At 37.9% G+C, this 26,608-nt stretch overlaps 1 protein-coding gene across 1 annotated transcript in view; it reads right to left on the bottom strand.

Annotated features, from left to right (window-relative positions):
* Positions 1–26,608, bottom strand: part of IGF2R (insulin like growth factor 2 receptor) — a 2,372,344-nt gene that overhangs the window by 2,145,441 nt on the left and 200,295 nt on the right. Inside the window, exons 2-3 of the mRNA XM_044074918.1 lie at positions 12,337–12,476; positions 10,902–11,026 (exon numbers count right to left, since the gene is read on the bottom strand). Of these exons, the coding sequence (XP_043930853.1) occupies positions 10,902–11,026; positions 12,337–12,476 (265 nt within the window). The remainder of the gene's footprint in view (positions 1–10,901; positions 11,027–12,336; positions 12,477–26,608) is intronic.

Here is a 26,608-nt window from a genome sequence, read left to right as displayed (position 1 = left end):
AAAGTGGTAAACTACCCAATTCTCTGAGACCATAAGCCAACCTTTCCACTTTGACACAAACTTAAATGTAACAATCCACTCTCCCTTCTACAAACCCATTCCTACAAAAACTTCCCCTTAGACCTATTCACCAACGCATTAAAATCCTGTAACTGGCCTCCTACCAAAAATCTACCCCTGGACAATGCAGATGAGTACTTTAATTCCACATTCCTTGCAAACCTAAACAATCTAGCCCCAATAAAAACAATTAGAGCACATAGTAATCCTGCCCCCTGGTTACTTAAACCCACTAAGGCCTTATTCAAACAAAGGGACAAAGCATGGAAATCTTGGAAACAACTCAAAACAGCCACAACTACACAAATCTACATAGAACTTAGAAATAAGGCAAAAAAGCAGGTTAGGCTAGACAAACAAAATCACTACTTAACCCTACAAAATAAATATTGTAACAACCACAAAAATTCTGGGCTGCAGTGAATGGCATCCTCCAACCTGGAAAAATCACTAAACCACCAACAAACATAGAAGGTACCAACTTTGATATAGCGTTCAGCTTTAACAACTATTTTACCTCCACCATCCTAAAACTAATAAATAATACTAACCCCACTACCCCCCTACAAACCATAAAAGCCAAACTCAGTTCCACCCCCTTTCACTCAAACCAGTATCTATAGCAACCATCCAAAAACTCCTTGCCAAACTGAAGCCAACCACCCTTGCTATTGACAACCTTTCAGCCAAATTCCTTCAGCTTGCATCTAGGGCCATATCCTACCCAATCTCAATACTAATAAATAGATTCATCAACCAAAACTACGTTCCATCATTATGGAAAGCCTCATACATCATTCCTCTTCAAAAGAGTGGCAACTTCCACTGATCTATCCAACTACTGCCCCATTGCAATCCTTTCAAGCCCATCAAAAATCCTAAAAAGAATTTGAATTCAATAAACACATATCCCTAATCATCTCCATAGTCCACAAAAAACTAGGTAGCCTTTACCGTAGCAACAGATTCCTAACCCCCAATTTCAGAACTGCCATAACCAGAACTCATCTCCTATCAACCCTACTCTATGCATCTCCAGTATTAATAAATCTAAATAAAACTGACCTTAACAAACTCTCTACATGTTACAACAAAATAGCTTGGTTTGTAACCAGTGCTAAATCACGCTCTCATCACTGCCAATCCCTACATAAACTACACTGATTAGAATTTCCTTACCTACTTCACTACCACCATCTCATTTTAGCCCATAAAATACTGTACCATCCTGACAAAAACCCTGCCCTAATGGGGCTACTAAACTTCCATAGTAATAAAAGGGAACTTCACTCTAGTGATAAAGCCCTAGCAGAAGTCATTCCATGTAAAAATAGCTCAGGAGAATCTCAATTCTCTTATGAAATTGCAAAAAATATGGAACACACCACCCCCACATCTCAGACAACAAAACCACTTTACCACATTCAAAAAACTCCTCAAATCACAACTTTATGAAAACTAATTATGTAACTACAATGACCCTCCCTGAACTCACCTCTGCTACACTATTACCATCCATAGTCCCCCCTACTGAACATGTTTCCACAGCCTTATACTCTACCCTATGCAGACTGAACTCAATGTAATTATCTATCATACTATGAAGTTGATTGTATATATACTGTAGTTAGGCTCACCTACATATCTTACAACAGTTTTCTTCTAAATAACATGTTAAAACTTTTTTTTTTACTCTGGTTAATCCTCGCTAATTTTTGATAAACATTGTTAAACTTTTGTTCTTAACTAATTTTAACTAATTACTATGTATCTTCATGGAGTTTTTCTCCCCAGGACTCTGCTTGAAAAAGGACACCTGGTGTCCAGTCGGACAATCCTAGTAAACAAATGTTAATGAAATAAAATAAAAATAAATTAAAGAAATGAAATAAGGGGGATGAGTAATTCTTATAATCATAAAAATATTTTAATACGACTGTGACAAAACAGATGGCCCATCCAAATCATCTTTGTATATAAACACCAACACACAATGGAAAGGAAGTCAATCAGAAATGGTAATCAGCTAAACAAATGTAGACTTATGGTCAGTAACAGATTTCTATTCACTAGTCAGCACCCATTTTAACCAAACTATTCCATGAATAAACAGGAAATGCTTTACTTTTTTGAATCCATCCATAAACAATCAGTGGGAACCCAATCAGTCAAGACAGTCATACAACCTTTACAGCAACCACAACAAATGTCAAATTAATCTTCACTGGCATTATATACATAAGCGACAAACAAACTCACTCATCTATGCAGTTCTCCTCATTTTAGTCACAAAAAAAAAATCCCCCAGAACTGTGACCAATCTAACACAGCAATCATCTCTTTTCAGACTAGTACTCAATAACTGACAAAACTCCATTCAAAGGAATATCTGTCACTATAGCTATCAGAATAGTCACAACACTCTCTTCTTTTCATATTACTAGTATTTATTCTAACAGGCAAAAAACTTCCTTCTCCAGCATCCCATCACAGTAGCAAAAAAGAAAACAATCTTAACTAAAATGTTCACTAACATTAAGGCATATTTCCTCAAAACATCCTTCATGCCCTGCAAGTTGATTGAAATCCTCACACCCTTGCCCGCACCAGTGGTACAGACAGATAAAGGCCAACCTACAGACTCACAGATGTCCAGAGTCCAATTAGTGATTCAGGCACTTTTGGCACTGCAGGCAGGGAAGAAAAGCATGCCCATCCTTAAGGGGAAGGACAGATCAGTGCATGCTCACAATGCATGCCTTACGTGGAGGCATACCATACCTGCTGGAGACGAGAGAGATGGTGTGCATATGTCGGGGGGGTTAGGGTAGCCCAACACATGGCACACCTACTGAATTGCCAAACTCCTACAGTGCAGTAATTATGCATGCATGCAATGGAGGTAGGGTTAAGTGAAAGTCCCTGATGGATGCACAGATGAATGTAATATGATCAGCTTTCATACATGAAGTGAATAACACTAATGCATGGTGGCTGTGGTGGGGGAGAGGGGGGATCAATGGTTAGCAGAGTGAGAGGACAAATCTTCACAATGTTTTTATTTAACCGTCTATAATTCTTAATCAGATAATACAAAGTAAGCCAACTAGATGCACTGTCCTTTTTTGGGGGCACCCAGGAGTAATGTGTAGTTAAGTGACTTGTTCAAGGTCACACTTCCCACTGAGGGAATCACCAAACACCTAACAGTACAAACATATTAGTAAGATACAGTTCCAAAAATATGTCAAAACACTTAGAATTATTCACAATCTTGACCAAAAGACAATGAATGATTTATTACAGCAATAACCCACGCCTGGGTGTGGGTAATGCGGGATTTACTCACGGTTGGCGTGGTTTGGTCTCGAGGGGCGGCCAAACAAAGACAACCGTGGGTAAATTACGCATTACCCACACCCAGAAGTGGGTTATTGCTATTATACTATGACATTATTTAAGAAAAGAAACAATTACTTTTCTTAAATAATGGCATTGTATAATGCCTCTTTGCTGCCCTTCCGCAGCTGTCTGGTATCCGCGGCAGTTCTGATGTACTGCGCATGCCCACGCAGTACATCAGAGCTGTGGCCAAAAGCAATGGAGAAAGCAAGATCTCCATTGCTTTTTACTGTTTCGCTATGTTAAATGGGTTTAACATAGTGAGACAGCTTTAAAATAAGCAACGGAGATGTCCGTTGCTTATTTTAAAGCTGTCTCGCTATGTTAAACCCATTTAACATAGCGAGACAGGTTTCAAAAAAAAGCAACGGAGAAAGCAAGATCTTTGTTGCTTTTTACACACTGTGTCACTATGTTAAAGGAGTTTAACATAGCGAGACAGCTTTAAAAAAGCAACGGAGATCTCCGTTGCTTTTTTTAAACCTGTGTCGCTATGTTAAACTCTTTTAACATAGCGAGACAGTGTTTTAAAAAAAGACTTATACTAATGGAAAAAGTCCGGGCGACCGGACCTTTTTCCATTAGTATAAGTCGATTTACAACGTGCACGCTGGCCAATCAGCGTGCACGTTTTGGAATATTAATGGGGGGTCATGGTATAATGTTAAACAATGTACATGACAATTATTAATTTACGTAAGCAATCTTAAATGTCCAATCTATGTTCATAGAGAAAAAGAAAATGACAGTTTAAATACACAAATAAAGATACCTGTTCATTCTACATTACTTTTTTTTTTTGAGCAAAGTAAACAACTCACCTGATCAAATCAATAGAAAATTTGAGTTTATATCAATGTTTCTATAACCTTTCACGCAAATCAAATCAAGAAAAATATTTAGGCAGAGTAACCATCTCAGGTCTATATTATAACATCAAAATTATGAAACATCGAATACAATATGGTCAACACCATATTGTTGAAATTCCGTAACTTTGAAAATGAAAAAAAAAAAAAAAATCAACATTTTAAATTTTTACCCTAATGGGTTTAAGCTGGGGGGAAAGCCTCCCTGCACCCCCCACACCCCCCACTACTTAAATATACCAACTCCAAGACCACACTACACTGCAGTAAACAGAAATCTCCCCTTACGGAGATTTCCGTTTACACACTCGAGATTCTGAATGTTCGATTTTCTCGTGCCGACAATGTCAGATTCGACATGGTCGGCTTTCAAGAATATAATATAGACTCACCATCTCAGCTGGTCAGTTACTTTACCCATAACATTTATTAGTACAGACAACTAAAATGAATAGCTTACCATTGGAAATATACTGGAGAAATTTTTAGAAACCGATCCAAGGATGCCATTTTTGTTCATTAATTCCAAATAGTCCAAACCTTATCCTTCTGGCTCTCCAAGCCCTCTAAAATATGTCTCTATTTACTAACTACACTAGCCAACTGCTGCTCAACAAGTCATCTGCGCATAGGTCTCACACACATTTATCACTAATTTCATGAATCTGCTGCTGTATACCCAAGACAGTGTCATACTGTTCTTGTATTTCATTTATTTACTATTTGGTAACTGGCTAGGAGGGCTGGACCAAAGACCCTTTTCAGCTGTGACCCGAAAGTATAGAAACAAAGCAAACAACATTAATGATCAAGCAGCATACAATACATAAGAAAACATGAAAAACTAAAAGGGATTTAGACAGACATAAGCCTACCCTTATGCTTTTACAGAGACTTGTGTACAGAGAAACATTGCAGAGATCAAGTTAATAGCAAAACCAAAGCTGTTTACAATATTTACAGTCAATGCATAAAGTCCAGTTTGAACTTTAAAGCTTCAGGACACAAGCATGACAACATTTAGGATAGCACACAGAGAAAGGCTGCTAGCCTTCCATATTTAAAATTGCTTAGTATATATCTTTACCTTGTTAGAAAGTTATAATATACAAAAATGACCATTATTATTCCCAAACCTCTGAGCCAGGTTTTCAGGACTCTTCTTCTCTCACCAAAAGTACCCCCAGGTAACACTAAAGCCATGATGCCAGACATACCCAACTTCTTCCCCCAAAATCATCTTATCCTTGAAGACTTTCTACATACATCAAACTCTACTCATCACACTATGCTAAATATAAGCTTCAAAATGACTCTAAGCAAACATTTCTTTTGCCAATCCCAATGATCACACCAGTAACAAATTAAAGGAGTGGCTGGTGAAGAGTCAACTTTCAGAAGCACTGTGAGAGTCAAAACTACACAGTATTATATGGTCTGCATAAGCAAGGGAAAGTCCTTTTTTTTTCTTTTTTTCTTTGGTTTCCAATTAAGCATTTAAACAGTGTGTATCTGGGCTAATGTCCTCATTATGTTTTGCACAAACCTTAATGGAGCAAATTACAGCTTTTCAACTTAAAATGGGCAAGCTTCCACTATTCACTTCCCAGGGCTGTAGGATATGAATGAAGGAAAAGCATGGGAATACTTCTAATAGATGCTATTGTGGCCTTTAGCCAGGGCTTAGATATGGCCAAGATGTCTGGTGTTTGGGTTTAAGATTAGGCCTCAAGAACAGCAAAGTAACTTCTTGTTCTGTAATGACTGAATTGCACCTGAGCATTTCTATCTTATGGCCCCCAGCCAGAGTTTAATTCCTGATAGCTGATCATGTGTGTGAAGTCTGCAAGCTCATACCCACATCTCTTTGCGCTGGGTACACCACTAATTCCTTCTCATCTTTCCAAACACCTGCAGATTGATTACTGGAAATACTGCATTTATATTTATATTTTTCATTTTGGCCCAGACTACATCAAAAGAGGTTTTGAGAAGGACCAGTTCACTTTTTACTTATTTGTCTAACCATTCATCCTTTGTTGGCTGGGTTAGTCCCACAAGGCTAGTGGCCTCTTTTCAGGGGAGAAACAAGGTGCATATATACTACAGCGGGAAATTTGGCCAGGGCATCTGGGAACTTTCCTACTTGTTACTGCAAGTTGGAGAAAAGATGCGATATTCCCATTACTAGCACAGTGATGTATGGAAGGAGTTTTGCACGAGCAGTTAGTATGGCAGAGAGATGCAAGGAATGAGTTCGCCTTTACAGAAACAGTCAAGTGCAGCGATCTTAACTCAAGAGTGTTCTTTAAAAAAAAAAAATGTTTGAAATGGGTCAGAGAGGAAACCGGAGTAAATGCTGTACAAAAGGAGTGCTTTATTATAGTTCTTCAGTCGGGGAGGGCTGAGAGAAAGAGATGCTGCAAGATTTAATAATACAGGAGGAACTGAAGAGTGGACAGGAAGTGTGGGCAGATGCTGTTAATAAAATATATCTTGAGAATGACAGTGGTGATAATAGGAAAATGAACAAAACACAGAGAAATTAACTGACAGGAGTGCAGCAACAAAAAGAAGAGAGCAAAGACAAGAGGTGAGGAAAGCAGTTAAAAAAAAGACTTGTGGCCAGTTTTCAACGTAAGGAAATGTCCCAAACAATGTATATAGCCAAAGAGTTTAAGTAGTACTGCCTTTGGGAATTACAGCTCCAGAGGTAAGAGCATTTATTCTAACAAGGAAAGAAGAAGTAAGAGCATTTATTCTAACAAGGAAAGAGACATTTTGTGACATTATTTTTGAAACGGGAAGGACTTGAAAATAGTTAAATGGATATGAAAAGAATTGTAATTTACTCACTTGGAACAATGTTGTAGTGACTACACAAAATAGATACACCAGGAAAGATGTACATACTCAGTTTAGTATCGACACTGAGAATGTGACCTGAAAAAATATTCAGAAGGGCTATGTCACAGTATAATAAATGCAGTCAAAGTTGATAATAGAGGGTTATGGGCAGGTGGGTGGGACCGTACAGTAATTTTGATATAGGCAGCAGGAAAAATGCAACATATCCCAAAAGTAATTAACATTGATGGTATGAAAGGCTTTGTGAAATACTGGAGACAACCAAAAACATATTGTTTTTTTTTTTTGGGGGGGGGCATTTGATAGGATAATGTGATAAAAGGAGATGCATTGTGGGGAAAGAGGACATGATAGTAACAACTGCAAAATAGGAATATTACAAATATAAGGAGGTAGAGCATCTTTGGATGGATTGCAATTAAACAATGCAAGGGGAAAGCAGGAAGATGAACACAGAAAACAAGAACAGAGGAAGAAACAGAAGTAGAAGAAAACAGTAGTAGTAGTTTTACAAAACAGTAAAAGAAAAAGGTGGATTACAGAAGGAAGCAATCAAAATTATTAAAGATAACATATGAAAAAGGTATGATCAGTATTATGGCTAACAGCTGGGTAAGAGAGAAAAGATGGACTCTGAGTAGTCTTATCTGCTTTATGTAGGAATGGAATTATAAATATAATATGCATGGACATACAAGAAGCTATACATGATTATGAAGGAAAATTCCCACAGCAATTGTAGATAGCAATGAAGTGGCTTTTATGGTGTGTAGTTGATTGAGGTAGTAAAAAGGGAGAAAGATACCATCATTATGTAGGTTTAAGGATACATTAAGATAAAAGTAAAGGTTTTGGAGAAGTAGTTTAAAAAACAGCACAAGATAAAGATTTGGGGAATAACTTGTGGAAGTTATAAAAATACAAAAGATCCAAGTTGTGGAGAACTTTAAATTTGAGCTTTAAAAAAAAGGTATATTTAATTAATGGATATATTTTAGGAAAATTAAGTTACTTAGGTTCAGGTACGGCTTGTCCTGAAAGTATTAAAAAAATATATAAAGCTATCTTTTTTGTGGGGATTGAGTTTGAACCTAGTTATAAATAACAAAGAGGATGACAGGGTTGAAGTTAAAAATCCATTTTTAGCATCTTTATATTTATACAGGATTCTGAGTGAAGGAGAAAAGACAGTTAGTAGATCATTAGAAATATAACATATGGAGCACTGGCAAGAAACTAAAAATAAGAAAGGAAAAGGAAAACTGGAAGGACAAGGGAAAGAATGGAAAAAATATTTGGAAGATCAATATTGATAAAATTAAGAATAAAAAATATGGTATGAAAAAATTATGAAGAAAACGTTTTATATCTTTCCTTGGAAAGGCATAAGTGAAGAAATAAAAGAGGCTATTATAAAACAGAGGAAAGATTTAAAACATAAGATGGAGAAGATTTTATATGGAGGGTAACGATTAGAAAATTGCCAGTGAATGAAGAAATGCAATATATACTACAGAATATACTGTAAAATATAGAAAGTGTTTTACATGTGGAAAAATGGAAACTATGGGACAGGCTTTACTGGAATGTGAAATGGTTAAGTATGGGAAGGGGAAAAATCTAAATAATTGGGACTACCTCGAAAAATAAGAATGGAAAATATTTTATATGGACTGCACAGACAAGCGATTGGTACGGAGGAAAATGGGAAAGACAGTATATGAATAGCAATAACATATCAGATATGGAATGCAAAAATAAATTACACTGTATAAGTTGTTCTAGGATAAAATGGATATTAGTAAAATAATAACATTTTTGGTTATGGCAAACGGTTGGGAAGGATGAAGTGACAAGAGTAATGTTTTGATGTTTATTTGATCCAGTTATACCACAGACAAACTGAATCTACAATCAGCTGTGGAATAATATCCAGGAGAGACAATGCATGCACAGTACAAATTCAGTGATATTTGTTTTGTTTTTTTTTTCATTTTTTGAATTTATCTATGTGTTGGTTTAATCAGAAACAGAAGAAAATGTTGCTTTTCTTAAGTAATTAGTACTGAAATATTGTTGTATCTTTCGGCTTTTCCCAGTTAGGGGTCGCCACAGCGGAACTCCGGTCCGCTAATGATTGGCAGCAGATTTTTACGTACTGAATTGCCAGCCCCGACACACAACCTTCAACGAAGGTACGCTCATTCACGCATGTCTCCACACAGAAGACGCTTTAGCTGAGAATCGAACAGAACAACGTCTTACTGTGAGGCAACAACGCTACCGCAGCACCGCCCCTTATTTTTGATCTGGGATCTTTTACATTTGAGCTACCACCAACTTAACCAGATGGGACCTCAATTTAACATCTTATCTGAAAGGATGACACCCAGGAGTGTATTACCTGACTTATGCTGCACTGCAGTGTAAGAAATGTATCTACCTGGTGTGGGAATAGAACTCACAGCTTCTGCACCAAAGGCAAATGTGCTACCTGTTACACCACTGACTCTGGCTTAGTCAGTGGTGCAACAGGTAGTGACACTGACTGCCTTTAGTTGTCAGGCTTACTATATAGTAAATCTCCACTGTAAATGGTCAGTGATGGCAGAAATATCACTATAAAGTTAAGATGGTGGGCAAGTGCTAGGGTTTTTCTGAAGGTAGGCAATAAGTGAATGGATTTATTAGTTTGGTGGGCAGAATGTCTGAAAATGCTAGTTCCAGCCTATAGGTAAGATAGCTGTGTAATAGTTTTGTTAGTAAGAAATACAGGTGATATGCATGCCTTGTTATAGAAGAAGACATCAGGCTTAAAAGCTTCATACAGGTAAGAATTCTTAAAAGGAAGGAATGTGAAGAGTACAGAGGTGAACTATGACTTGAAGAAAAATATAGGAAAGAGGCTTGGGGCATAATGTTTTAAAGACAGGTGTTGGATGTCCTATGGGAAAGATGCAAGATCACAGCTGAAGTACTTACAAGTGTGGCTAACCCACGGGTGGGCGGGCAAGATTGACTAAAGTGTCTGCTACCTGCAGGACACATTCAACAGAGAAAGAACACTTCAGCAGCAAGAATAGGCTGAATGTCCAGTTATACCACAGACAAACTGAATCTACAATCAGCTGTGGAATAATATCCAGGAGAGACAATGCATGCACATTACAAATTCAGCAGCTGGGGGATGACTTCTCCAACACTCAAAAACTTATTAACCTGGACAATTCAGTTGAAAAGAGCACTCAAGACAAATTATAATTTTCAGAAAACTAACGTATATGCATGACAGCAAATTTTAAAATTATGAAGGAACAAACCCATATCTTTTCTGCTGTCAGAGACATGGGCAAAAATTATACCGACTGCATCAAGGCTGAACCTTAACATACAGATGTTCACTGAACCAGTGGCTTCACTGAAGTATTCAGTAGACAGATAAAGAACAGCTTGTCACTGCTCTATAGCACTGTAAATTAATGCTATACAAATACATAATCTCAAAATAATGCAAAGGTTAAACACACACACACACACACACACACACACACACACACACACACACACACACACACACACACACACACACACAGAGGCATACTTCAAATAAATACATTTCCTTTATGACAAATGACAATGCAAACAATGACTGTTGGAAAACATACTACACATACACACTTAGCTAGAAAGGCAAATTCTTACCAGAGTTTTACCACACAGGAAGTTGATGCTGGTTTGAACTTTTTGCTGTTGGTCTGAACTTGTGCAGATCTCAGATGTGTTGAAAACAATGAAAGATGAAGAGATGCTTCTTAAGGAAAAGTCACCTGAAAGTCACAGAACCAAAAAATCAGGCAACTTAAACAGCATTTCTTCTCAAGAATGTGCCTCATACAAAGTTTCAGAACATTACCTTGCTGTAAAACCCATGAGTAAATAAAAAGGAAATTTGGTTACTGCACTACACACACACACACACACACACACACACACACACACACACACACACACACACACACACACACACACACACACACACACACACACACACACAACTAAAAACATTACTCTTTTCTAGTCATTTAAATAAGATGTTTTGATATCTTATCTGTTGACCATGGGCAATAGTTCATGTGGCCTACTGCTCAATATTTCTTTAAGAAAGTCATTGTAACTTTTATTGAACTATTTTATTTATTTACATTTGTTGATTTCAATGGTCTGATTAAGCACAGTTGCCCCTTTTTGTCTACAGCCCTGGGAGAAGAGCTCCAGAAAGAAAATTACAAAAAGACAGCATATTAGTGTACAAACTCCGAGAAGCTATCATGGTAAAAGTATGCATGAGCTTGTAATATACAAGGGTGAAGGTCTTAAAACATATTACATATTGACAAAATATGCTATTCTAATCCTTGTCGGCATTTATCATACAGAAATTAATACAGTGGAATATCATGGGTATATGCAGGAAAAATTTTTAATCCTTGTGAAGATCCATGCAAGTATTTTTCTCTGATTAAGCAGTCATGGAGAGCAGCAGTTAGGAATTACATGAGGAAGGGCCAAAGAACCAAAACCATAGGCTGTACATGCAAGGCTCACATTCAACATACCTTTTAAGGACAAGCCACATAGCAGGGGCTACCACTAAAACTATTTGTCCAGTACATTTCTGCCAAAAAACACACACGGCAGTTAAAGCAGGGGCTAAAAAAACAATATCACACCAGATATGGTAGTGCTGTGACCTCACGGAACCTTCTCTAGTATCACTATTTTCTTAGTCTGCAAATAAGTCCACATAGCGTCCCATATTACATTTTTAAAAAAATAAGAAACGAGTACACCAGAAGTAAATGAAAAGCAAGCAATATGTATATACTTTAATTTTTTGAGGAAAAGAAATGCGTGCTTCGTGGGAGATAAACAGAGGCCTAGAACAACTGCACTGGAAACAAATTAACTTGAGAGATACTGTAGCCAATATAGACTACTGTTCATGAGTGTGAAAATAAAGCCAAACCAATTCACCTGTACTCTGCCACACAAGCTGACCAAGTTAGCTTGCTTAAACAGTTGTGAAAAAACATGTATACAATTAAAGACATGTACACAACTAAACATAGATACTCGCCTATGGAGTGCCTGCTTTTGCTTGTAGTATTATATGCACAAATGGCACTTGTTCCTCCACACTCTTCATCAGGTAAGCTACTGCAGATGCTGAGTTTGTAGTGCACATTTTTGTCTGTATCTACGGCATCCCATGTGTACCTAAAACAGAACAAAAAAAAAAGAGTAAGCAAACTTGTGTTGATGCACAGTGGTTAACACTACAGACGTATGCAGAATATTAAAATTGCAGGGCATACAAAAAACATTTTGATAACTCTGTGCACTTACTATCACCCTTGAGAGCTAAGCACCCACTTCAGATTATTCAAACAGTTTGTCTTACACCAAAGCCATCACTGGTCTTCACTACAATTCATCTAGTCTACCCCATCCAAAATGTCTTTACATCCTACTGCCATTCAATTATTGGAACACAGCATTGTGTACAGAGAACGATTAAGCAGAAGTGAAGCCAGCTAAACTTATTAAATATTTACAAGCAGATAAAGACAGCAGAAAGCATGATTCAGAATATGCCACAATCATGTACCAGAACAGTGAATGGTTAGGCATAAAAAGTAAGGCTTTGTTTTCTATTATGTAATGACATCACACACACATATACATACATATATATACATTTATAGGAGATCAGTGTAGTTGTTGTTAGATACCCAGTGCTTTGTGTAAGTTGTATTTCAGTGCTACTAAGACTTGGTAGACTGCAAAGACAAGAATAAGAATGTCACTCCACAGAAGTATACCTTTCACATTCAAGCTTTGTTTCACCTCTTTGGGTAGAATTTAGAAAGTAAAATTTTTACTACTGATAATTTAATGACTAATGTCTTGAAGGCATTACAATTAAATTATTGTACTTCCGTATTATCGCAGCCAGATTTTGTAACCTCCTGTAACTGATAATCTGATCGTGAAATGACTTTTTGCTTAAGTAAAAGGGGTGTGTGAATTCTTAAGTACTGTTTTGCCACTTTGGGAATGACATGTAGGAAGAGGAATAATGGCAGATTTCATTTTACCGGGTAGCGTTCTTTACCGCTTTCTGCCTGTGCTGTGCTTTGCGGTGGAACTGTAGGCTGTTGCTTTACTGAGAGTACCAGGAAGCAATGACTTAGGGTTTCTGTTTGAGGCTTTTTAGAAAAGACCTGAAGTGTGTGTGTCTGCCACTGTCACTGGAAGATCTTGGCCTTATATTTCCATGTGTGTGTGTGTGTGTGTGTGTGTGTGTGTGTGTGTGTGTGTGTGTGTGTGTGTGTGTGTTCACAGCTTAGCAGTTTAGGAGTTTCACTGAAGGAGTTACAGGTTTCGATGCTGGTTTGTCATTCACAGACATTGGAGTGTGCAGGGTAGAGTTCAGATTGTCTTTATGTGTGCTACTACATTCAGAGAAAGTAAAGCGGCTCGGAAATGAGCCGTTTTCCTCTACCGAATCGGGCATAATGTAATGAGGTCTGCTCATCATATTTCACATGAAATTGCCACCAAATTTGTAACCTGCTGTAAGTAGAAATGTGATTGTGAAATGACTTTCTGCTTCAGTAAAAAGGGGTCTATGAAGGGTTAAGTACTGTTTTGCCACTTTGTGAAAGACATGTAGGAATATGGCATTCTTTATTCTGCTATACTCATGTTATTTTGGCTGAAGTTACAGCGGTAAAGGATGCTACCAAGGAAGAGGACTTTGGCTGTTATTCTAGTTAGTGTTTCAGAAGCAAGGTGATAGAAAAAGTGATTTGGACGTCAGAGACCCCTTTTTACTTCACTATACAGTCAGTTTGCGATAACAACAGGAACTACACGGGCTTAAAAATCTGGCTGCGATAATACGCAAGTACCTAAATAAGAAAGTGAGAACATTTTAGTTTTCTTCTAAAGCACTGTGGTTTTACTGGCAAGCTGCTACATTTGAGCAAGTTCTAATTCAAAAGTTAAGTTTTCCATTACAAATGTTACATTACAGAAAAACTACAGACAGACTTTCTGACCTCTGACCTCTCACGTCCTGAAGACCTTGCTGGATGTGTTTAAAATTAATTAAAAACCTTCCAGCTGCTGGCCTGCAGCAAGACTTCCTAAGATGCTTGTTTTCAGGAAAAGTAAAACAATATTTCCAGTACACCCCATCCACATTTTGCTGGTCATTCACTCATGAGGGTCTGACTCTGACCTGCTCAGCTTGTCCACTAAAACATTTTCCTGTGATGGGATACAAACTGCCCTGGGAGTCAGTTCTGATAATGTAACAATAGGTGACCCTCAACTTGCTGATGTGCTTCATCACTGTGTGTTGTCTTTGAGGATGTGCAGAGCATCCCCTGTCCAAATTTGCTTGAATGCTTTTAGTGCTCATACCACAGCCATCATTTCTTTAGATTCATGCAGTTCTCTATCATAATGTCATCCCACATGCACTGGATCCTCAGACCCACCACATCAGTCAAGTGATGTCTGAGGAGTCTGTCATGAGGGTCCTGAGTCCCCTTGGTGACCCTGAAAGGTGCTTATAGACAGAGATGCACAAGATCTCTTTTTTGACAAAGGGGAACAGGGGGATGGTGACCTGCAGAGACAGGGAGTGTTGTCATCATCTGGTTCTGAAGTACGATTGCAGTTTCCACACATGCAGCCTTGCTAGAGACACCATCAGAATGCAAGATGACATGTAGTTCAGATTTCTGAAGAACTCTGTTACTGCAACAAACTTCTCCAACACAGTTTGGAAGAATCAAATAAAAGAGAATTTTGTCATCAGGCCAGAAGCCTTTCTACTGTTGTGCGCCCAGCAAGGCCCCTAGTTAAATTACTTTTCTCACAGGGGTCAGATGATGATTGGGCTGGGTGAGGGAGATACTCTGCTGCTTGAAAAACGACAGGATAAACTGCAGGGCCATCTGACTCTCATCTTCGGGGTCCATTTGGATCAGGCAGTCATCTAGGTAAGGGGTCGATGCCTATTCGCTTGGTCTTCCAAAAGGCTATCACTGCGGACATGCATTTTATAAAGACTCCAGGTACAGTAGACAAGACCAAGGGATAAACTGATAGTGGGCTCCCCCTGCTTCAAATATCAGAAAACTTCTGTGACTTTGTTTATTCCCACAAGCTTTTAAGGTCACCTTGACTCTAAAGGATATCCACCTCTGCATTTCCACAGCAGAGGCAGAAGGCTTTCTAGGGTAAGCACTTTGAATTCTGGGACTATTGAATGCTTTAGTCTTGAAAGGTCTAGAATGGGTCCATGCATGTTGATGCAAGCAAGCAAACAATAAATAAATAACATTGAGTAAAGCCCTGTGATCTCCTCTCCTACTTGCACATATTCTATGGCTTTCTGTCCTAGCAAGTCCTGCAGCAAGGGTGGGACTAAACAAGTTTGTTCCCTTTTGAATAAATACAGATGGCTACAAATTCTGGTCTGCTTAGGAAATGCAATCTGTAACAGCCCCAGAAGATTGAGGATCCACTGGTCTCAGTTTATCTTCTCCCACTCCTCTACCAATAGACCCAGATGGCACCCAATCTCTAAGGAAGGAGAGGGATGATTATGGATTAGGAGTACGCAGGGTTCAGGTGGGAATTTCTGGGGTGGGGCAGCTTGACTGACACATTTCCCTCCAGGAGACATAGCCTTAAGGGACCCCAGGCCTGTCCTTGCACTTTGTTTGACTTATCATTCTTCTCTATACCCAGTGTTATTCCACTTCAGAGGTTTGCGATTCTCCTGGTTGGGGAAGAAGGGGACCAAGATTTTGAATGATAATTTCTGCGTAACCTTGGCACCAGGGAATGAAAAAAAATAATTGCCAAACCAGCTGCATGGTCTTTCCCTTTTCCTCTAGTCTTTTAAATATTTTCACAGCAGGTGGCCCAAAGAAGAGGCCATTGTCAAAGGGGCGTTAGAGAGCTCCGTTTTCAAATGACTTAGCAGGGATTGTGTCCTCAGCTAGGCAAGTTACTGAATCAATGATACTGTAGCTGCTGCACTTCAAGATGCATTCAGTAAATCGTAGCCACCCTTTTTTTGAGTGATTGGTCATAGCATAACTCAAGCATCTCCTTACCACTGATCCACTATGCTTTAGCCTTCAGCTTGTCCACAGAAGATTACTGGAAATTAAGTCCATGTATCTGGCAGTCAAAGGCTGAGAAAGATTTTGCAAATCCTACTCTAGCACTGAAAACAGAGTTCTTGGATAGAGCCATAGCTGGCTCCTTGCTGGAATCTAGGGACAGCAATGCTGGATCAGCCAAAGGGTTCTTGTGGGAGTCCCTTACCTGACAGAATTGGTTGGATTTCTTGGAACAGGAGGGGAGATGGTTTCCAATTATGCACTGACGTATGTCTCTTCCAGGACATTTAGGACTACAAGAAGCAACTGGTTTTGGCTCTGGTAAACCCATGAATGTTTTAAACCTCAGTTGGGCCTCAGAGTACTTCTTCAAATCCCACCTACATATTAAGGTCATCTCTAAATGAGAGCTGCTGTTGTGATGAAGCAAAACATGGGGTGTTCCCAGTCTGACTGATAAAAAAACCGGTGGGGGAATATCTGGTCTACACTAACAAGATCAGCCTCCAGATAAAAGAGAATTTTGTCATCAGGCCAGAAGCCTTTCTACTGTTGTGCGCCCAGTATATGAATTCTCTTCTAAGGCAAAATCTATCCTCTACTAAGATGAAACCAATGACATGTTTGGGATTTCCACGCTGACTGTTGTCTTTAAGAAAGCTCATGAAGTCCTAAGCCAGAAGAAATAAGTCTTTGGACAACATCTGGATAGTAGTTGCTATGAGGATCCATTTGGTCTAGGCCCAGACAAACTAGTGTATGCTGGTCTAAGCTATGACATTTCAGACCTCAGTTTCTCAGTGGGGCCACCTTAGAGGCCTCTGTAAGTTGACAGGCTGGAAGGACCGCAAACCAGTTTGCAGGAACATCTCTTAGGACTAACAAAAAAAATGAATACTACCCTCCCCTTTACTGAAAAGGAAGAAAGATGGTCTAAAAGAACCCCCAGACAGGCCTTCAAGCAGACTGGTGGCACACTGGTTTCAGTCTATCAGGGCATGCTTAAAAAACAACAACATGGTGGCCTACGGAGTGATTGTGCCAAAGGCCTTGGCCAAACAACTCTGAGGGCAGTGGCTACGAAGTGCCTCTCTGGTCTTGGGTGTTAGCAAACCCTCAGAATTGCTGGGGCTGTTGGTTTCCTACTTCTTTTTCTTCAGACATTTATCAGAGTACTAATGCTTCTGTGAAAGATTTTCAGAGACCCTGACTGACAACATGGCAGAACATGATCAGTAAATATTTTTTTTCTAGAATATTTGGCTTTATGATGGATTTTCCTCAGGGTAAGTCTTGTACAATGTGGGTAGCTATCCAACATGGTATGTGGGACTGAACAGAAAAGGCAATGGCTAAGAAAATCCTTGTAATGAATTTGTTTACCACACTCAGTGCAATTATGCTTTTTTCTGAAATAGCTCAGATTTTTACACACTAGAGAATAAAATGTAGCAAAAGGAAGAAAAATGCCCCAACAGGAGAGGGTTATCTAAAATTTCTGGAAGCAGGCAGACAACACGCAGTATAGCATATAAACTCACTCTAGCCGTATCAAGAAAGATATGGAGATGGCACTGGCCAACACCCCTCTTGTACTACTAATGTCCAGACATCTGAATAGGAAGGAATCAGCTAAAGCTAGGACAGAAAAGCAAATTAAACACCTAGACGTATGGCCAGTAATGTTGGACAACTGCAGGTAGAAATCCAAGAACTGAAGATAGTAACAGTGGATATTACAAACAGCACGAAACTGATGTGCATGAAGAAATAAGTGACCTATTTCTTTACAACGACTAAGTCCCATAAACACCTTAAGCATCCTGATTGACACTTAGTGGCATTTTAAAATAAGTGAAATACTGGAGGAATATATAAAGTAAAATGTCAAAAGTCTGGACAAACAGGAGAAGCTTTAAGTAGCTACTCAGATGAGGCAATAAAACTGCAGAAATCAGTGACTAAAATGAAGGGAAAAACGGCTGAACATGGTGCTTCTCAAGAGCAGATGATTTCAAAAACCAGTTGAGTTAGAAGACAGAACATGCAGAGAAAATCTAAGATTTTCTTTTATACCAAAGAAACTAGAAGGAATAGACTGCATTAATGTTATGAAAGTACAAATAAGCAACTGGACTGGTGTTCCACAGCAGGGTTTGTTCATGGTAAGGGCTTGTCATGTGCCATCTGGCCATCAGAAACAGTCAAGATCAATTATAGTAAACATATTTATTCCAACAGTTGTTGCAGGAGGGAAATGTATTATAAAATGGGGACATGAATGTTAACAGAAAATGATTATTCACTGTACACCAGGAATAAGACAAGCAAGTGTATCCTGACAATCAAGAGATGTCGACAGACAGATGCAAAATTCAAGTGGCTACATCCAGCTGTCTTCAGAATTTTTTTTTTCCTGGAAGATCAAATACATTTTTGGATGCAGAACAGACTGTTGAGGAAATAAAAGAAATGGTTTAGTCATTAAAAAGTACGCTAGAAAGATGGAGAGACTGTCTCAATCTTCTGACAATAAGAAAGCCCATAAAGAGAAAATGACAATGAAACATTTCCCTTGTTTTAAAGGAAAATGCTTGAGTGACAAAAAAGGCCCAGGAACTGACTAGAATACTGCTGAGCACATTGGATTTAACCAGAGACTGATGTCAGAAGACTTTGATGATCAGAAAGAAAATCAGCAATAATGTGAAATTACAAAATAAGTAGAACTGTAAAACATCAATCTCATTATATAGTTTAGACATATGAACAGTGATTCTTCAAGAAGTGACTGAAAAAGACTGGAAGATTGTAGACTGTGTTAAAACAGTGGAAGAGCTACAAAGTATAAACCACACTTTATCTTATTCATACTTATGAGAACACTGAATGGACAGCAGTAACTATAAACATAATATTTGCTTCTTATTTATATAAACATTTCCTGATGTAACACGACATGTTGCAGTGCAAGATAGTCCTGTATAGTATGCATTCAGCTGTATTTTAAATGTGAGATGGAAGCCTTATTAGTCACTACTGGATAAGCTTTTATTAAAGAAAGAAAATAAGTTTTCTTAGTTGTAATGTAACAAGATTTGAAAAGGTGAAAAGAAGCATATTAAAGTTAATATAATGCTGTAATCTTGAGCTGCTGGGGGAGATTCAGCTGATGTTACACTATACATAGAACGAAAGGATAATAATTTTCCCATTCTATAAAAGTGGAGGTATAGGTTAGTGTTCTTAGTTTGAGCTATATTAAGTGAAGGGCTAGGGGAAAAAAAACGAGAAAAATGAAGAAAGCTTGAAAATTGTAGCTCTTTCTTGTACTTACAAAGTTAGTACCCTTTTTTCTCATTAGTACCTGCTATTAGTTGAAGACGAGTGGCCTGCAGACTTCACAGAATTAATGACAGAACTGAATGACGTGTTCTGACAGAAATGTATATAGTACAATGTAATCAACTTTTAAAGGGATATCGTCAAGCAGTTCAGTGAAAAAGCAGGTTCTGAGTGAAATCAGTGAGGTGCAATGTAATTAATTTTTAAAGAAATATTAGAAAGTTCAGCAAAATAAATGAAGCATGAAACTGCGTGAACACAGCAGTTATATACATACAGTTGCTTCCCGAGCAGCTTTAGTACATTAGTCTATTTACAGTCAGTGGACTTTTTCTTGAGACTAAGTTAATGTTTACTGAATGCATGCAAGTTTTTTTTCACATCTAGAAGGGGAAGAGACATGGACAGTCTAAGTGGGAACACATGCTCTAACATACATATTAGCATGGTTAACCTAACTTCGGAATAGTTAATGCCTATGGGTGCAGCTATCAATTTGGAGCAGGTGCTTCTAGTTGGAGGCACATACCTCCTTTTTTGGAAAGTATATATAGTTTTGCATATTTTTTGAGACTTAAAATGGATTTTTTTTGAAAATGTGTTTACATTTTTTGCTCAAGTGTTTTTCATTTAATCAAAAAGACTGTGAAAATGTGACACATGTTCAAATAGCAATAACAGGAACTAACTACATGCAAGTTCTTTCTGAAAGTTATTCGTGTATGCATGGAGCCAGCAAGATGGGAACACATTCAAGAGAACTGTCATGGATATATGTGAGAGTAACAGCTTTCTATAAGAATGACAGCTTTGACAATATTAACATACAATACAAATAAACTTACAGGTACAGACAAATAGCAAAGAATATTGAATTACATTAAGAAGGGTAGGATGCAAATATCAATGTTATACAAGATGCACTGGGACAGAAATGGAGTGAATTTGACAAAAAGGATTTCATGGTGGTTATTCAGCTGAATATCATGAGTGACAAAGGAAAAGTGAGTAATAATATGGATTATGACAGGAGCTCAGTGATAGAGGAAGAAAAGGACAACACTAGACTTGTAGTAGTAAGGTGTTATTCACATGGGAGAAGAATAACACTGGTATATATTTATATTCCACCTAAAACAAGTATTATGCAGCTTAGGAGGATCTGGGAAGAAATAATTGTTCAGAGGGGAAGATTATTTATATATGGGAACAAGAACTTGATTTACATTATTAAGAATGTATTATGGTGGCACAGAAGAGAACATTTAACAAGAGGGTAGATTTCTGAAAAAGTACATGAAAATATTTAATATGGAAGATTTGAATTCAGTAACAGTGACTAAGAATTTACATCTTATTTCTCAAGATAATTCCCTAGAGTGTATATACATTATATTTCAAAGGAACATGTCTATTAACTGAAAGCTTTGAGATCCATTAACTACAGCAGATCATGCACCAATAAAAAGTAAGATAACACAGGTAATAATGCAAAAATAGTGCTTTTTTAATTACATGCTAAAACAGAGGAATTTAAGGAATGGGTAGTGGACACGATTCAAGATTTACGTTTTTTAGGTCTCCTCAGACCTTGTTTTTACCAGACCATTCCCCAGTACCTAATGTCCATGCCTGGTCTACCAGATACACTCCAACCCCCCAGCCTTGCTCCGTTTTTACTGGGGCCAGTCATGAATCTCAAGGGCTTGGCTCATCTGGGATTTTATCCAGGCAGGGAGATTTTATACATGAACTACCCACTCCCTATGTTCACTGATTACATCAGAGGGCAACTCCCCTCTTTGGGTCGCGTCTCTCCTTAGGGAGTGCATCAACAATAGTCTTCGACCTTGAATGGGCACACCCATCAGTCACCCAAGCCACTAACTGAAACCGGGTCGGCTGGTCCCTCTACACCACTGTAGCAGCCAAGATTCAGAATTTATTAAATAAGAGTAGAAATTATTTCAGAAGGGATAGCTAGTTAGTGGAATAAAATGAAAAAGGAGCTTAAAAACATTAGAAATAAGGCCAGAATTATTCAGACGGGCTGATAAAATCTAAAATGCTGCAGATTAATGGGAATCTCAAAATATAAGTTGAGCAACTGCAGAGGGTTAAATGAAAAATACGAGATCATTTGGAAAATTTGCATTAGTTACAAAGGTTGCTGATAAAACACTTTTTTGATAATGGATCTAGAGACAACATTTATAGCACAATGACTTAGTCAAAGGTAGAAAGAGTTGTAGCCAAATTTTAGGAGTATATGACAAGAAAATAACCATAGAGCCTATAGAGGTATCAGAGGTATTTTGTAAATCTGTATAACATTAAGGAATGGCAAAAATGAAACTCAACAGTCAACAGCAAAGGTATAAGAGATGAAAAAAATAGAAAACAGTGGTGTAATATCCTTAAACAGGGAAGTCTCAATGAGCAGACCATATTCCTGTGGAAACTGGAAGTTAGGAGGGAAGAACATGATAAAGATCTGGAAGATTTTGTTTAATAATATTTTATTAAGGAGGATAGAAGAAAAATGCTAAGGTAGCTGTATTATCATGGGGGGGGGGGGGCAAAGACTCTTCAGATCAAGCTTCATATACACCCATTTGATTGTAAGCCACAATGATAAAGAGTTGATGTCTATAATAGCTAAATAATTGTGAAGGTGCCAGAATTAATAGATGTGGATCAGTGTGGTTTTCAAAAGAGGAGGCAAATATTTGACAATATTAACACAACAATGCTAATCTACATGGAAACTGAGTGTAAGAAATACTATTCAGCTACTGTTGGCAAGTCTTGATGCAGAGAAAACACTCAAAGTCAGACAGAGTTTATTAGAAGGGCAATGGTACAATTAGCACTAAATAATGAATAGGATACATGAGGAGTCAGGGGGGTAAGAATTAAGGTGGGGAGTGTTCTTCTCTGACAAACTGCATTTGAACAGGAGAAACAAATAGGACTCTTTTTCATCGCACTGTTATTCGTTTTATATTTAGAGCCATCAAGCAATCACAAACTCAAGGATATAACTGCAATGGTAATCAAGAAAATTTAGCTTTATTTGCATATGTTACTTTACACATGATAAATCCAGAAAAGGATATTCCAGGGTTATGGAAAACTTTGAGACAGTTTCAAGTCTTTTTTGGAATACAAAATGAAGATAAAGCTAAGGTTATAACAGTAAACTACAACTAAGCATAGATCAGTTCAGCAATACCCATATTTATGGGGACAAGATACAATGAAGTACTTAGGTGTATGGATTAAAAGGATTATGTAATGACAGCTAATGGTATGTGGGAAAAGACTGAACAGAAAATACAAAAAAATGAGGAACTGGAAACTCTTAACTAATGATATGAAAAGCAAGACACAAACAATAAAAATGATTTTAGTCCCTTTGATAAAAATGCCCAACCTGTGTACATTAATCTGAGGAACAATCGTAGACAGCAAAAGGCTGAAGGAATTAATCTGGGAAGGGTAGACAGCAAAACTTTATTTTGACAGCTGTACTCCATGCCCATTGGGTCTACTGGTCACTCCAACTCCACAGGTGGACTATGAGGGAGGTTGGCATAATGGTCAAGATATTTACCTTACAGATCCAAGGTGCAGGAGGCTTGATTCACACAGGAGTTAATTGGCTAGGCTTAAAATGGCCCACAAGGGCAATTAGCCTAGTACTAATCTATGGAAAATGTTGTCATTGTTAGCCAAAGAACAGATTATGGACTGACTAGGTACTAAGGCCAACATGGAACCTAACAGCACCATGGGATCAGTGCTGCACAATGTCTTCCACTGGGGGAGTTAATTTTAAGGCCTATCCTGGTTTCTGTCTAGGTGTGGTGTTGTGCCTGAGGGGTGGGCATGCAGTAGGAATGCACAACGTCTTACCCTGCCTTTGTGGAAGTTCAGTCATGTTCACATTCTAAATCCACCTTCTCCCTATGCAACCCCAAGTCTTCCCTAGGCATATATTGGGGAATGTCCACATAACTGTCTACTTTACTTGAGACTGGCACACCCCCTTCCTACCCCTAACTGTGCCTCAAAACACACAAGCCACTAACTGAACCTGGGTTACCAGGGCCATACTTAAGGCTTTATCCCTTTACGTCATGGTGCTGTCCAGGTCAGACAATTTGTTTTCCTCCCCTAGAACAAGGCAGATTACAGTTCCCCACATCAAAGTAGTACTTAGCCAGTTAAGGCTTACATATATAACTCAGGCAGAAGGTTACAAATCAAAATGGAAAATGTGATGAAACAGAAGTGGGTGGAGAGATTCTCCAACTTTGGTTGCAAGGGGTTAAGAAGAAATAGTAGCAACCACACAGAATATCATAGTCACAGGTATGGCAGGATGTATTCTAAGAACTGAGCCAATGAGTGAACATAGAAAGAAGATTTTTATCAACAGGGATGTCTGCAAGCATGGGTACAGAAAACAGGAAACTGGCAAAACTGGTTCAGAATTTACTGGAGAAAAATTATCAAAGGAACCAAGATATTGGGAGCAAATAACTCAGGATGGAAAGGTAATACAGTGGGATAAGGCTAAACAGGAGTCTGGACTGCAGGTTAGAGATTGTCTTCTCTACCAGGGATGGTACAGTTTTTAAAATAAGTGAAGACAGAAGATGCAGTTCAAAAGGGACTAATTAGTAGGTATTAAAATACACTGCATGATAACATAAGATACAATCAGAAAAGGTTATAAAAAAATCTAGTAAAAAATATTATGAAAAGACAATATTTAAAAAGACAGCAGTAGTACATCTGTAGGCCTCCCATGTATGCAAAGTTCAGACAGTTTAGGAATTTTGTTCGCAAATGTTTCCATATGTATTTTTATACATCAAGTGGACTTACGAGGATTTTTCCACAGTTAGACAGCAAATAATGGAAATGCAATTGGGAAGACGGAGGTAACTAGGAACATATTTTTCTGAATATAAAAAAGTGGGAGATTTAAAACAATTGCCTGAAGAGTAGTTTGAAGAAATGTTGAAAGAAATGGTAGTGACTAAGAATAATTCTTTAACAGGGATATAGGATCTGAATTGTTATAGTAATACCTTACTACGTTTAATGTGACTGGTCACCAAAAAAGCAATTACTGGGAAACAGAAATCATAAACTATACTAAATGCAACAAAACATTTGAATATTGTGAAATGGATTAAAAAAACACAAGGCAGGATTTTTAGAAAAGGGAAGGAACAACTTCCACAGAAATGTAAACTGCGGGGAAAAATACAGGCAAAATAATGTTCAGATGTTTAGAATTCAGGAAGTGTGCAATTTATTTAATCCTGGAGTTAATGAAAATTCTTAAAAGAAACTGTATATACCACAGGACAATAATAATGAAAAAATATGGTTTGATTTCTTTTCTACTAATGTATGTAAGCTCATGTTGCAATTTAAAATTAAATGATTTGACAAAGAGGTTTAAAACAAACACAGAAAACTAAATCTAGTGCTATGAACAATAGGCTCTCTGGATTCCCAGAAAGAAGTGAATGTGCTAACTTCGTAGGATCCCTTCACTACAGACTGAATACTAGTATTTGAATGGAATGATACCCAGAAACCAAGCAGAAGGTTATATGCACATGTGACTGGCTGCTCAGGGCATTATGAGACAAAGCGTATTTTCATTTTGTTTTCAGAATTACACTGTTGGGTTCTCTTCTATACGAGTTGGGGGTGAAAAAGTAATGGCTATTTACTGCTTTTTTTAATATGCTCAATGCACTCAAAAATCACAACATGTACATGTGCCAATTATATTAATTTTCATAGTATGAGGGTCAAAGTTTCCTTAGCTCCAAGGCAACATTCTGTACAACTGCCATTTACCTTGGTATTTCGTGGAAATATTTGGCCATTGAAATATTTGGCCACTGACTATACCTGCTGAAGCTGAAAGGCTACAGTTATTTTTAAAGCTACTCTGATGTGCTACATACACACTGACTGAGCATGCAAACCTCAACTGCACTGTATTGCAGTTCCTAAGGCACATCTACATCAGTGATCGCTTATGTGGGACAAATATTTTTCAGTATTTACCCTTCAGACAGCTGTAAGGCATGCTCATAAATTACCCTCCCCCCTCACAGCAGCAAGAGAAGCTGTTGAATAACATCTAATGCAGGAACTGTAAAAGAACTGTGTTCACATGACTTCTCTCTCTCAGGGACGTAGGTTATGTATTATTGTTTTATATCATAAAATGTTACACCACACATTATTTATTATTACTAATAATTTGTATTACTTGCAGTTACATAATTCAAAACAACTCTGTTCTCCATTGTTAAACACAAATTGCTTTTAATTTATGCTTATACGTGATTCTTTTCTGCCTTAACCTATGTAATTACTGTAAACAGGTGTTACTCATGCTGGCGCTGCACACTCGCTGACATTTCAATTTCATCCATATGCTATACCTTCCAGTATTAAAGGCACCGGGTCATGTACTAACTATATGAACAACCTTGTATGTTATCTTTTTCCACTCTGTGTATACTGTATCTGACTAATGCCATGTGCGTGTGAAGACTGTGGCTGAAAAACGTCCTACTGGATTAGTCTACAAATTAAACAAAAAATTTTACATTTTTTTTACTCTGACACAAACTGGTGCTTATTTTAAATAAGCATTGACTTCTTGCAGTCTTATGATTATGTGCAGCTTCTTAGAATAACTGCATTCTTGCTTAGTGTTTCGTTATTTGTAACCTTACTTGAACATGGCAGAAGTGTTTATTGTAAATAGCTAGACTTTTTCACTTACTATATGTTCACTGCAACCCTAGA

The sequence above is a fragment of the Protopterus annectens genome, chromosome 1.part0 (genome assembly GCF_019279795.1).
Source record: "Protopterus annectens isolate FY-2018-M chromosome 1.part0, PAN1.0, whole genome shotgun sequence".
In the NCBI taxonomy this organism is placed as follows: domain Eukaryota; kingdom Metazoa; phylum Chordata; order Ceratodontiformes; family Protopteridae; genus Protopterus; species Protopterus annectens.
Note: the sequence above shows the minus strand (reverse complement) of the source record. Positions and strands in the feature narration are given on the sequence as shown.